Source organism: Eschscholzia californica, unplaced genomic scaffold, assembly GCF_041429995.1.
Source record: "Eschscholzia californica isolate CP2 unplaced genomic scaffold, dmEscCali1.0.p SCAF_6, whole genome shotgun sequence".
In the NCBI taxonomy this organism is placed as follows: Eukaryota; Viridiplantae; Streptophyta; class Magnoliopsida; order Ranunculales; family Papaveraceae; genus Eschscholzia; species Eschscholzia californica.
In genome coordinates this window covers 1,542,323-1,556,537 of record NW_028238483.1, presented here as the reverse complement: position 1 = coordinate 1,556,537, position 14,215 = coordinate 1,542,323, and the positions used below count along the sequence as shown (strand labels likewise).

Sequence of the window (14,215 nt, the reverse complement as noted above, 5' to 3'; positions counted from 1 at the left end):
CCCTTTGTGGTGGTTCTAATGAGACGGACTTGATGAATACACCGATAGCTGATGTGACACGAAAATGTCACATTTGAAGAGCCTAACTAAGCCTAGTTAGTTCGTTTTGAGTATTATAATAATATTTTATGTGTTTTTAATGTTAGGTACCTATTTTTGAGTTAAACATGTAAATCGGAATAAAGGGAACGAATTGTCACTATCATTTCATGTGCCGAAAACGAAAGAAAAAGACTTCAAAAAAATCAAATGACAAGAGGAGTTAATGACGAGTCTGACGGTGAAAACGGAATTCAATTCGGAGTTCGGACGGGGAAGATGTGAAAGATAGAAGCCAAGGTGTTTTCTTGAAGGTTGGTTCTAAATGTAGAGACAAGATGAAGGCACTCCCTTGATTTTTAATTAAAGCCCAAAGCCAAGTCCAAGCCCACAAAAGAAAAGAAGAAGAACAAGACAAGGAAGAATCTTGGAGGCACTCTCTTTATGGATCCAAAGTCTTGACCTAGGGTTTTAGTAGTTTAGGCTACTATTCATCATCTTCTTCATTCATCAACCAAAGAAGAGAGAAAAGAGGCAAAAACTTTTCTAGGGTTTGGTTCTTAGAGTTTGAAAGAGAGGGTTTGAAGAGAAAGACAACAGAGAAGAAGGAGGATCCGACCAAGCTAGGTCGGCCTAGTTAGGCCGGCCAAAGCTTGGCCGGATTAACAACTCGGGAAGGCACAAGTAATAGCCCACGGGATGCAACCACAGCAGCTCCGAGCTCCAGCGAACGCAACCTGCAGCACGGGCGCAACAACAGAGCACGGCAACAGCAACAACACGGGTTGTGCTTCACGGGAGCTGCTGTTCGGGCGGCCATTAACAGCAGCTCGGACCAGCAGCTGTGGAGCACGCTCGGGAAGCTTCCCGAGCTCGGACAGTGCACGGATGGATGCGCATGCTCGGGATAGGGAAGCCTTTGGCCTGGACCTATGCTTTTTGGCCGGAATTCATGCATACTTTGGCCGGATTTTTATGAGTCTTCCGGCAACCTTTTTGATCTGAAACCTTAGGGCTTTTACTCCCCATCATCTTGGCTAGCTTCCCATATGGTTTGATTTGATTTTGGGTTACAAATTTCTAGAGAGAGAAAGCTAGGGTTAGCTTTAATGGAGGTTGTGTTCTAAATGGAGAAGATGATGGTGGTCGCTATGGGGAACCCATAATTTGCTAATAGGAGATCGACTGAACCTTAAAGACTCATATTTTCCGACGATCTTAGCCTCGAACCACATCGAAAAAGGGGGATTCTCTTACCATTTTCTTTCCATTTCTTATTCAATAACCATATTTAGCTAACTTTAGTGTGTCGATTATATGAGATGAAATGTGATGAATTCGTGATTATGTTTAGGGTTATTTCCCTAATGGCCCCCTGCTTTGTGACCAGCTTCCCGCCTGGCCCCCTACTTTACAAGAAATACCCATATGGCCCCCTTCCGTTATAACACCGTTACTCTCTCTCTTCCATTTCTTTTCTCTCTCCTCCAGCATGTTTTCTCTCTCTGACACCTCGTTAAAACTAGCCACATCATCGTCTTCACCAACGGGTCGCCGGCCGGCGACCTTCAAACTTTTTTTTTTCTCTCTCTAAAAAAAAAAAAAAAAATTTTTTAAAAATCTCTCACCTCTCTCTCTCTAAACTCCGGCGAAGGAAAACTTCGCCGGAGTAAGGTCTGTTCATCACGAACAGACCAGATCTGGGTCTGTTCATCACGAACAGACCCTGATCTGGTCTGTTCGTGATGAACAGACCTTACTCCGGCGAAGTTTTCCTTCGCCGGAGTTTAGAGAGAGAGAGGTGAGAGATTTTTTTTTAAAAAAAAAAATTTTTTTTTTTTTTTAGAGAGAGAGAGAAGAGAGAGAAAAAAAAAAAAGTTTGAAGGTCGCCGGCCGGAAATTTGGCCGGCCGGCGACCCGTTGGTGAAGACGATGATGTGGCTAGTTTTAACGCGGTGGCAGAGAGAGAAAACATGCTGGAGGAGAGAGAAAAGAAATGGAAGAGAGAGAGTAACGGTGTTATGACGGAAGGGGGCCATATGGGTATTTCTTGCAAAGTAGGGGGCCAGGCGGGAAGCTGGTCACAAAGTAGGGGGCCATTAGGGAAATAACACTTATGTTTAATATGATTTGATATTTTGATTATAAATTGATGTTCATTAATTTTGATTATCGTTTCGATCGTATTTTCATGTGTCTTGTCATACACTTCGCATAGTTAATAGACGAAACGAAGTATTCGATATCGATCGTAGTCTAAGTCATAATTTCATGTGTCTTGTCATGCACTTCACATAGTTAGGCGACTAGACGACACTTAAATGACTCGGGATTAACCGAATTAGGCGTTTGTTTGACTAAGTATGATCTCCGGATATACGTAGTACTTAGAAACATCTACTTTAGGAGTCGAACATTCGATTATACTTTGAAACATTAGATCGGACTACATATAGTCGTAGGTTTATCATTATGGATTCCCGGACTTCGACACCTCTCTCACTTATTTGTTGCCCGAATCGAGTCTTACCGTCTCCTGACTCTTGTTCCTCCGACACTTCTCTCGAATCTCTCTCGCCCGTTTACATACATTGTTTAGTTAGTTTTATTTGTTTTCTTTTATTTCTTATGCAACATCATAACCCCTCATTTATCCTTGTTTCTCTCCTTTTTAGTCTAAGTTAGCTTTTAATATCTAGACCGAGGAATAAAACCCTTCGATATCCAAACTACCTTCCTATTCTTGGATCGATCGCGGTTTTGCCGGATTACTACTTGATACCTCCGCTTGGGTGTGCAACCTTTTCGGGTTCATCAATAGCTAATATATCCATTACCGTAATGGTGGTCCTATTGAGACGGACTATATGGTGTTTAGCTGTTGATGATGATGAGGATGAACTTCCCAAAGTTCCTAATGATTTCAGACCCAAAAGTTCTTAATGGTGGCCCAATTTCCACCCCTATTTACAGGCCTAGGCTCAAGAGAGGCCCAAGACCCAAAAAAAAAAATAAGGGGCGCCTATAGAGGAGAGGAAGCTTTCAAGTTACAACCCTTGGTCCCTCGTCTTTCATTTTGATTGGTGGGGACGTCACTCACCTTCTACCTCTGTACGTCCTAACATAAAGCTCAAAAACTTTTTCTTCAAGTTCTCCATTCCAGTGAAAACCCTAACCACTATAGCATTATCTCTTCTTCCTCTGATCCTTTTCTTCGTTATCCTATTATATCTTCTTTACAAGTAAGTTATTCGACTCTTTCTCTCTCTTTACATTCATATATTTGTATTTCTTGTACTAACAGATATCTAAGGTTTTAGGGGTTTTTTTTTTTTTTTTAATAGTTTTTCAAGTTTTAAATACTAGAGAATGTCAATAATGTAATCTACATTGATGGTTTTAGGGTTTGAGTAAGTAAACCAACTACTAGAACCATTAAAGTAGTTAGATTTGATTGATGCTAAAACCTTGCCCTCTCTGACTCTCATTTAGAATAATAGTTCATATTGTTTATAGGAACAGATCCTTAATTTGTTTTTATTTATATGCAGTTGGCTTTTCGAAATGATTTATCCCGATGGGAAGGTGCATTTGGTAATTTTTCTTCTGTTCTAATTACAAAAAAAAAAAAAAAAAAAAGTTACTGGGGAAAAAATTATTGAGATTTTACTAACCAAAAAACTTTGTAGCATGCGGTCCTAGAACAAACGGGTAGTCTATATACTGGCACAAGCGGAACAGTTGGAATATGGAAGCCACGAGTATTTCACAAGGAGCAGTTTTCGTTATGCCAGGCCTGGATTACGAGCGAGCAGGGACCCAACTTCACGTCCATCGAGGCCGGCTGGCACGTAGGCGATTTTTCTTTTATTTTTTTTCTATCTTTTCTTTTTTTAATAATTTAGTTGAATTAAAAAGAAGAGGAAGATACTACTTCTAACCAAAGTGTGTTTCACCATATTTTTCACAAATGTTTATCTTTTTCTGAACCAAGTCTCTAAAGCCATTTGGAGATCGATCTTAAAGGTTGATCCGAGATCCAAACATACGTCTAGAAACACGTCTAGTTGCCTTTACCAACCTTCAATTTAGTCTGTATTTTAAACTTTGTCCTTATATATCCTCTCCAGTCTCCACACTGAAAAGTTGTAAACCCATTTCGTTGTTTAGTGATCCAACCAAAGTATGTTTCACCATATTCTTCAGAAATGATCTTTGGCCAAATTTTATTATTTTTTGAACCAAATCTCTAGAGGCATTTCGAGATTAGAGAGTTGTTCACAATTCTCAAAACAAATGTCATTTTTATTGCAGGTGATGCCAAGAGAATACGGAGGAGACCGTATGACCCACCTTTTTGTGGGATCAACAGTAAGCGAGTTACTTAAAACATTATTTACGATAAAAATCGATTTATTACCATATTAATTCTGCTCTTATAATTTTTTAGGCTAAAAATTATGATGATTTCTGCTATAACTATGAGGCTCCCGGTTATATTCCTATTCCATATGCTCCAGTCAAACCGGGAGATCCAATACAACTCACATCTCTTCCCGATGATCCACGTGAAGTTCAATGCAAGATTGAAATAAAACTGGTACCATAACTGCTTTTACATTTTATTGTTGAGTTAGTTTAGTTCTTTGTAAAACTAATACCTTTCTTTGTTTTGTTTGTCTGTAGGACGACTCAAAGAGAGTTTGGTGTGTGTATTATAACGATGTCATGGTGTGTGGATTTCGTGCGAGCATGTTTCCAGAAATCCAAAATGGTGCCACCAAAGTTCAATGGGGGGGAGAAGTTTGTATGAAGGTACGTACACCACTTGAAAAATACCCAGAAATGGGAAGTGGATCTTTTTTAAGTAGAAAAAAACTCACTTGTAGCATGCAAGAAGTTACAGTGAAGGAGTTCGGAGATGAGGAATATAAACCACTTAAACCAACAAAAAGGTATACAACACCTGAGTACCAAATTGCGACGGGAAAAAAATGGGAAGGCTACACGTACATTGGAGGAAGGGTTTGTTAGGATACTACTTAGATTATGTAGAATTGTAGAAGAAGGGTAGGAAGGGTTTCAAAGGATACTGTTTAGATTACGTAGAATTGTAGAAGAAGGGTTGAAATGATACTATTTAGATTATCTGGATTTATAAAGACATCTTTGGAAGTACTATTATTATGAATTTTGAATTGATTGAATCTGTGAATTTTTGAGTTGAATTGATATATAGGTCACCAAATTTTTGAATCTTTAAAGTCAGAGGAACATCGTTCCTTTTGTTCATTCAGGTTCAACCTGAGCAGTAAAAAACTCAGTCATGCTATTCTCTTACTTTCTGCTTTCTACATAATCATGCATATAATCTCTATCGACTTCTTCAGTCAATGGCTAGTGGGGTCAGGTTGACACAGCAGTCGGGTTGTACCAAAACTGGAAGTAGGCTCCTAACATGGCCTCTCCGGTGTATTGTATTCTGACTTGCTCGTAAGCTTCCACGGTCTCAGCTGTAAAATTCTCCAAGGTTTCGAAAATTGGAATAAGACTTGCTTGTAAACTACTACAGTCATGAACTTGTTTTGCAGTTTCTTCATGCCTGCCTTTTTCATCCTCAAGTCTCTTCCTCATGGAATCTAGATCCACCTTGAGATCAACCAAAGCTGACACACCACTTTCAGTGAGAACAACCGATTTGCTTGACTTGTCCGATACCGTATCGACCTCTTTTGGGATTTTGTTTTGCTTATTCTGCAGAGTTCTTAGCCGTTTCTCAAAATCTTTTGAGAGGTAACCAGCTTTGAGTCTCTGTCGTTGTTCCACTCCTTGCCTCTCCAATAATTGATGCAAGCTCAAAGCAAATGCATTCATGGTGTCGGCCACTTCAGATCCTGAAAGCCTGTCAATTGTTTGATACCAATCATTGCAGATTACAAATATGGATGGAGCTCCCATCCTGCTTGGGGAGAAAGGCACGACTCCATCCGTGGTTTCTTCTTCCTTGGCATCAAGGCATCTTAGAAGCCAGCCATTTAAGGACTCTATATAACATCTCTGGTTATTTATCCAATCACTAAAATGGCTACTCCAGTTCAGGAGCTTCACCTGTAATTTCACAGTAGCTCTCAAGCTTGAATCCCTACTGGCACCAGTTCTTACCATGAGAGTATGTCTTTTTCTCCCTACAATGGCTTGCAACTGCTTTCGATGGCAATTGAGCATGTTCTTCCACATTCGCATTGATCTGCAAATGTCATGAGCATAATAAGAATAGGGAAAGACAAAATATCCCACAATTTTACATAATTGTAGCACCACCTAAACAATGTCCACCCGGTTTGAAATTTAAAGAACAAAAGTAGGTATAAAACATTTTCCTGATCACAAACATTAGATATGGTGACCACAGCTCTAGAGTATGTACCTTCTATAACAAGAAACCCATGAGAAAGTTAATAGCACTTTCCAACCATAGGCTGACATTTTTTTTTTTTTAATCTAGACAGGAGTGACATTAACAATCTAGACGGGCAGTGGCTCGGGCTCAGGTAGGCCGAGCAGTGTCCAGTCCATATCCACAAGAATTTAGACAGAGTCGGGTGCTACCACTCAGGACAACTTTTCTTGTATGTACGATCATCCAGTTGTTAAATCAAGATTTTCAAGTGTGACATTGTCACTCAACTTTTGTGTGTCAATGCCAAATATAATTTAAAATTTTCCAAATTACTTCTAGGAGCTAAGGTTCAGACATACGGTCATGCATTATCATTACGAGTTACAAATTCCACAACTAGTTATTGCTTTCTCTTTCGATCCAAGCTAACCCTTTGAAAGCCAAACCTGGACAGCGCAGATATTTTTTAAGAGCGTCTCTACTAGATGAGAACCCAAGAAACAGGACTAAAGAAAAGGTAAAAAAGAAAACAATACTTGCAAGCAGAACTTAACATAAATAACAGGATTAAGATGTAAAAGACACGCTTGACATTTCATTGACGACTAATTTGTGTAACTACAGACGCTAACAAGAGGGAAAAAGTTATAGTTCATACCCGTGAGTCAACTCTGTAATCTGAGGTTGCAATTCTTTGTCCCTTAACTTGTGTATCCTGCGTGATATGGCGTCAATAGACGTTATAGTTACATTAATTTTGGTGAGCAACTTCCTTATAGAAGCCTGGGTAGCATCAATCTTATTGGACTCTGCACCTCTGTCATCCAAAATTTTTAACCTCTTGCATTGCTTTTCGTAGACAACCCGCAATCTTTCTTCATCCTAAAAGCACCTAACAAATTAATCAAGAACTGAAAAGAGGCTGACGCGAACTTGTAACAGCAAATCAACTGATGCCACAATTAATGTAAAAGAATGCATCTACAGACACCTTCTATATGCATTATGCAGGTTCCTAAAGAAGGATATACCAAATTCACTAGTGAGGGAAAGGTCGTGATCAGATATAATCGTTGTAACATAAATTTTGCCCAACCTCAAGACATTTAAACAAAACTTTTCTAGAGCAGTAATATCAGAAAGAAATTCTAAGTATAATAGTTTGGAGCGTATTGCAGGTAATGTCTAATGTTTCTTCTCGTTTCTGCCTTTTCCCTTCATAATCAATCATATTATGTTCAGGTCTGCCCTCCCCCACACCACCACCTTCTGCCATTAGTGTTCACAGAAGCTTCTCCAAAGGTTTACAATCTTAAAAAGTTCAAAATAAAGATAAAAGACAAACTAGAATTATCTAAATTCATAGTCAAACTTAAATAAAGTATATAGTCCTTCAAACTCGTAATTGGAATTCCTTCAGTAGATAACTCCTAAAAAGCACCCCTAAGACTTGCCATCCACGGAATCTATCTATTGTAGGACCCCTTCAACATATAAACCTAGTTTTAAGTCTGCCACTGGAGTGAAAACCCGAGGTGAGCAAATTTTGTCTTTAGTTGGGATCCAATTCTTAGTAACATGTAACTTCTTCCTTTGGGAGGCGAGGCCTGTGAGCATGTTCAGCTACCTCGCCAAACCTTGAGTCCTTTCTTCAGGAATTGTGTAAGCTCTTGTACAGTTTATTCAACAGTAATAGTCTGCCCAACCAATATCCCCATGGAATCTCAGTCGGGGTATCTGAGCGAGAAGCATTTAGAGTAGTCGGGCAGAAAAATATTTTTGTAGTTCGTTTTCATTCAATACATTCATTAAAAGTTTTGTAGAAAAATAAAAAAAGACCCTTCCCCAGTTTACATTAAATATGATCTTGTAATACGCTATGTTCTTCATATGTATTAGAAATCCAATTCCAATCAACTGAGGGGAAGGTATAAATTATTCAGTTTACAGTCCTCTACTAATGTTCACTGTGTTTGGTGTCCTTTTGCCACTAATAGAGCTAAACATTCCACTAGTAATTCAGACCATAAGAAATTAACTGCAGAAACCCCAAGTAATAAATGATTTAGTAGTGTTATCAATTGAACTGCAAATCGTACCTTAACCTCCTTGTAAAGCTTTTTTCTCCCATGTGTAAAGTCTTTCTAAAGTTAATGAGAGGTTGCCTGACTTCATTTTGAAATCCTCGCATTCTCCATAGTTGGCCTTGGCCATTTTCAGCACACGTGCCACTAAAACTGTGACCTCCTACTCTGCTGCTGAGAATGTCTCGACATAGGAGGAGATACCAAACTTAAAATCCTAGAAGACATCACTGTAGAAGACCAATAAGTTCCAAACTCATCTTATAGATAGCATAAACATGAAGATGACTAGGAATTTGTAACCATGTGGGGAAAGGCAAATATAAATAATTGACGCCACGAGAATAACACACATGCTAACACCTAAAGACTATATTTCTTTTTGAATTGGTGTAGTGGCTAATAGAGAAGCAGTCAACAGCCCAACTGAGGAACCTGCTCCATGTAGTGGAGAGATACATGCAACCACGTTATCAATGCAAACTTTACCCAAAATACGTTATCTAAGTTCTGTTTTCTCTTTGTCACTATATTTTATCTAAGGACCTCTGCTGCAATTCTAATTTGGAATGGCCTAGTGAAGTTTTATATCGGATAGTACTATAGAAGAAGATAAACTTGGTACCTTTTAGAAGAGTCGTTGTAGACTGATACCACATTTTGCCCACCTCAAGCATTACAGCAACCTCTTTGCCATAACCGGAAGCTATCTCAAATTCATCCCTTATTTCCTTTAAAACCTCTTCAATGTCTCGTGCAACATGGGTCGATAATATGGTAGAAGTACTCGGTATTGAGGAACCACCATCATCCTGAGGAGCTGACTGCACTTCCACTTCAAAACTCACACCTTTCTTCCTTGCTACTTCCTCCTCCCTACTACTTTCCGATATAATTATCGTCTCAGGGCTGCTCTCAATATCATTCTTCTCTATTGATTTCACATTCTCTTCGTTTTGTGAGAGAACCGTTCGAGAAGTGCCCTCACCAGATGAACCGGGAACTATTCTAGAAGTATCCACACCAGAATCAGGAATTGCTCTTAATATCTGTTCCTCTGACTTTTGTTTGGCCTTTATTTTTATTGCAGCTGCTTTAGTAGATTCTTATTGCATTTCATCTTCCAATTCAGGAATTCCCTCTCTTCTTCTTACTTCAACAGAATAAGGACTACTACTAGTTGATCCAATTCCATATCTAGTTCTGGGATAAAAACTGGGATATAAGCATTCTCAATTGAATCAAATGGGTTTAAGAAGTTCCAACCAGAGACTTCAGGTACAGGAGGCAGCGGAGAAGGAGGACGACTTGCAGGATTCATCTGAGGCTGATTTTTGTAATAATACGGATCTCGAACAGAATCGCTATCGTGATACCGATTCTGAGGAGGAGAAGAACCAGAATAACCCATTGGAGGAAACCCAAAGTATCCTCCTCCTCCGCCACCACCCACTCCACCATGTTGTGGGTACCCAGGATAAAAGTTGGAAGACTGAGCTACTGGTTCCTCATAAACCATTAAAGGTATCTCTGTGCCTGACCCTTTTCATGTAATAAGAACTATAATTAATTCCAGGGGTTGTTCCAAAACCCATACCTTGTTGAAATTGTTGTGGGTTTTGTGGATAATAATATGGGTAATAAGGTACTGGTTCTTGCTGCCATCCTGTTTCTTGTTGTTCAAATTGTTGTGGGTTTTCAGGAATTTCGTCATGAATGTGATGATCAGAGGAAATTGATGAATCTGAAGAAGACCCTGAATGAAAATGCAAGTGAGAATTTGAATCATTACCAATATCATCGTCATGAGAGCAAATATGAGATAGAGAAGTTGATGAAGATGAACTTAAATTCTTCTTCTTCCCGTCATCTGATGGAAGTGTTAGAACTGGAGATGAAGGAGGTGAATGAACACCACTACCACCACCACCAATCACTAACTCTTCATCAACAAATTTACGAAGTGCTTCACCAACTTCTTTTAGAGAACGAAAATAAGTAACATGAGAAGCAGCAAGAGCATATCTATGATCTGAAGCAGCTTTAATCAATTCCTTTCTCTCTCTACAACGAATCACTAATGGAAGATCATCAAGTTTAGATCCTCCACAACCCATATTACTATCAATTCTCAAAATCAAAACCCCTAAAAAAGTTTGAATTTTTCAATCGATCTCATCAAACTTTCATTCACACTTTTTCTTCAGCTAAAATGCTCATATCACCATATAAAACAGTAAAAAGCATAAAATAAAAAAGTTAATCACTACTACCAGATCTCAATAAAAACGTCATTTTCCTATTCATGAATGAGAGAAAACCCTAGGGCAAAGGAAAAAAAAAGAAGTAAAGATCAAAGAAATTAATGCTGAATTTAGTAAGAGAGAGAGAGAGAGAGAATAAGAGATGAGTGGAATGGTATTGGAAATCTGACCGTTGATTTTTCTCTTCTCGTTTCCGTGAACCGTCGGGTAATCGAACGTATAGGTCGGGAGGTGCAAGAGAATATGAAGAAAAACGAGAGAGAGCCGAACATATATGTTTGTTGAGACGGAGTATACTTACCGGTGAGATTAACGAGTGGATCTTTGTTGAGACGGAGAGAGGTTGTGGGCAGTTTGTGTTGATCTAATAATGCCAAAACCGATTGATATTGTTCCGGGGTGAGAGATGTTGTTGTAGGCACCCCCGGTCCAACTTGGTCCGTGACCGAAGCAGCCACCGGCTCTTGTCGAGCTCGGGTCCGGTTCCTTTGACCGTAATTAGGCGGGTATCCATGGATTTTGAAGCACGTGGAAACGTCATGTCCATGGATCCTGCAATTGTCACAATATGGTCGTGGTCGCTTAGTTCTTTGTTTATCCGATCCATCAACACGATTGTGATTATATGAGTTTGAACCAACGGCAAGGGCAGCAGTATTTGAGTCAATATTCATGGGAGTAACAAGGTTTTGTTGAACTTCTTCCTGTTTGATAAGTGAGTGGATACGAAGAATAGACGGGAAGGGTTCGATCAACAAAATTTGACTCCGAATAGAGGAGAATCTATCGTTGAGACCTTGAAGAAATTCCATAGCTCTATCTTGGTTGGTTCTTTCAATCAAGGAACGAGCATGGCCACATATACAAGGTTCAGTTATTAACAAGGAATTGAGTTCATCTTGAAGAGCCTTGAGATTTGTGAAATATGTAGAAACATCCGAATTCTCTTGTTTGAGACAAGAAATAGCTCTCTTTAATTGAAAGATTTTAGGAGCATTGGTTTGATGGAATCGATCAAAAAGATTTTTCCAAATATCGGAGGCGGTTTCATCATATAAGATGGATGATCGAAGAGGTGGATCAACTGAATTGATTAGCCAACTAGAAACGAGATCGTTACATCGTCCCCATTGAACTAGTTCATTAGGATCGGTGGGTGGTTCGATACTTCCATCAACGAATCCTAATTTGCCTTTAGCTCGTAAGGCTTTTGTCATTCCTCGTGACCATGAGGAGTAGTTATCACCGGTTAGAAGTGGTGTGATGACAATGGTGGTTGGAGAATCCGAATGATGAACATCAAACAGGCCACCATTAGAAGTATAATGAACTTGAGTAGTTTCCGAAGTTGTTTCGGGAGTAGTCATGGTTTAAAAAAATTTGGCTCTTATACCATGTGAAAATATAAATACCTTGATGATTGTCACTCTCGGATGAAGCCGAGCGGGAGACTTGATTGATGTCTCGGTTATAACCGAGTAGGCACTCGAAGGTGACGAGTGGAAGAAGATGAAGATGATCACACTCGGTGAAGCCGAGTGGGAGAAGAAGAAGATGAAGACTCGGTTTGATCCGAGAGAGAGAGACAAGTTATTAGTGGTAGGGATGAATACTTTGGTAAAATACCTTTTATTATACACAATAACTTGATTGTACAATTATGTATGGTTATGTATATATAGGATACAAAAGAGGAAATTGAAAACAACTAAACTCTATAATAGTTATCTAAATATAATCCTAACTACTAAGGAATCCTAGTTGTAATAGGATTCCTATGGGACCAAGTCCACTCGGTTTGGCCGAGTGGAGTGGACCTTCCAACACTCCCCCTCAAGTTAGAGAGGGAATGGAAGTAACGCCTAGCTTGCCAATTATGTTCTTGAGCGGTTCTGCACCAAGTGGTTTTGTGAAGATGTCCGCTAACTGATTTTTTGTACTGGTGAAGCGTGTGGCAATGACGTTGTCTTTGATCTTTTCACGAACGATGTGGCAATCTATCTTAATGTGTTTTGTTCGTTCGTGGAAGACGGGATTATCGGCAATGTGGAGAGCGGCCCGATTGTCACAGTAAACTGTCATCGGTCGGAGTGGCCGATTCCAAAATCAAGTAGTAAATACTTGAGCCATTGTAGTTCGCATGTAAGAATGGCTAAAGCTCGATATTCTGCTTCAGCTGAAGATTTGGCAACTGTGGGTTGCTTCTTTGATTTCCAAGAGAGAGGGCTGGACCCTAACATTGTGAAGTATCCAGTAGTTGATCTACGGGTTGAAGGGCAGCCTGCCCAATCCGAATCACAGTATCCTGTAATATGGAGTGAGCTGTCTGCGGATAAGAAAACTCCTTTATCAAGGGTACCTTTCAAGTATCGTAGTACGCGGTGAGCGGCGTCTAAGTGTACTTGGCTAGGTGTTTGCATGAATTGACTAAGATTATTTACGGCATAGGTGATATCTGGCCGTGTAACCGTTAGGTAAAGTAATCGGCCGATTAGGCGGCGGTAAACCGACGGGTCTGGCAAAGGTGTGTCGTCGGTAGGACTGAGACGAAGTTTCTGTTCCATGGGAAACTCAGAAGGACGTGCAGCGGTGAGTCCAGAATCTTTTAAAATATCAAGGGCATATTTCCGTTGACATAGGAAGTATTGTAAACGGCTCAGAAGGACGTGCAGCGGTGAGTCCAGAATCTTTTAAACTCAGATGCCTTGTGATGAGCGAGATACTTCGATACCAAGAAAGTATTGTAAACGGCCCAGATCTTTCAATGAGAAAGCACTATTTAAGAATAATTTTAACTGGGAAATAGCTTTATTATTATTTCCTGTAATAATTATGTCGTCTACATAGACGAGAACGTAAATTTGAGTGGAGTGAGAACGAAAAGTAAAGAGAGAGTAGTCGCTTTTAGATTGCGAAAAACCTCGTTTGATGAGAACGGAGGAAAATTTGGAGAACCATTGACGGGAGGCTTGCTTAAGGCCGTACAGAGATTTATGAAGCCGACAGACTTTAGACTCCCCCTGAGATGAGAAACCGGGGGGAAGTTTCATGTAAACTTCTTCATTCAGATCACCTTGAAGGAATGCGTTGTTAACGTCCAATTGGTGGAGTGACCAGCCTTTAATGGCGGCAAGAGAGAGGAGAACACGAACAGTTACCAGTTTTGCCACTGGGGCAAAAGTGTCACTGTAATCTATCCCTCAATTTGTGTGTAGCCCTTGGCTACTAAACGGGCCTTGTAACGTTCGATTGAACCGTCAGATTTGAATTTGATTTTGTACACCCATTTGCAACCAATAGGTCTTTTGTCGGGTGGTAGACTGGTGATAGTCCAGGTTTGATTTTCTTCCAAGGCGGAGATTTCTTTGGCCATACCGTCTCTCCAATGTGAAGATTTCATTGCTTGAGTGAAAGAGCTAGGTTCGGTA

General features: G+C 39.8%; 1 protein-coding gene and 1 pseudogene across 1 annotated transcript; one reads left to right on the top strand and one right to left on the bottom strand.

Moving 5' to 3' along the window:
- Positions 1–2,880: 2,880 nt before the first annotated feature.
- LOC147530744 (uncharacterized) lies at positions 2,881–5,073 on the top strand. The gene is made up of 5 exons (XM_086647009.1): positions 2,881–2,974; positions 4,170–4,222; positions 4,354–4,410; positions 4,490–4,639; positions 4,726–5,073. Exons 1-5 carry the CDS (start codon positions 2,881–2,883, stop codon positions 5,071–5,073), a joined length of 702 nt encoding a protein of 233 aa, XP_086503135.1.
- A 217-nt stretch (positions 5,074–5,290) lies between these two features.
- Positions 5,291–10,705, bottom strand: LOC147530743 (uncharacterized; annotated as a pseudogene).
- Positions 10,706–14,215: the final 3,510 nt, after the last annotated feature.

What these genes read in the sequence shown, in the direction of transcription:
- LOC147530744 (XM_086647009.1), top strand. Translation starts at nt 2,881, where the DNA reads ATGGTGGTCCTATTGAGACGGACTATATGGTGTTTAGCTGTTGATGAT. An exon ending in ACCTTTTTGTGGGATCAACA is followed by an intron (nt 4,411 to 4,489) that starts GTAAGCGAGTTA and finishes ATAATTTTTTAG; the next exon opens with GCTAAAAATTATGATGATTT. An exon ending in GCAAGATTGAAATAAAACTG is followed by an intron (nt 4,640 to 4,725) that starts GTACCATAACTG and finishes GTTTGTCTGTAG; the next exon opens with GACGACTCAAAGAGAGTTTG.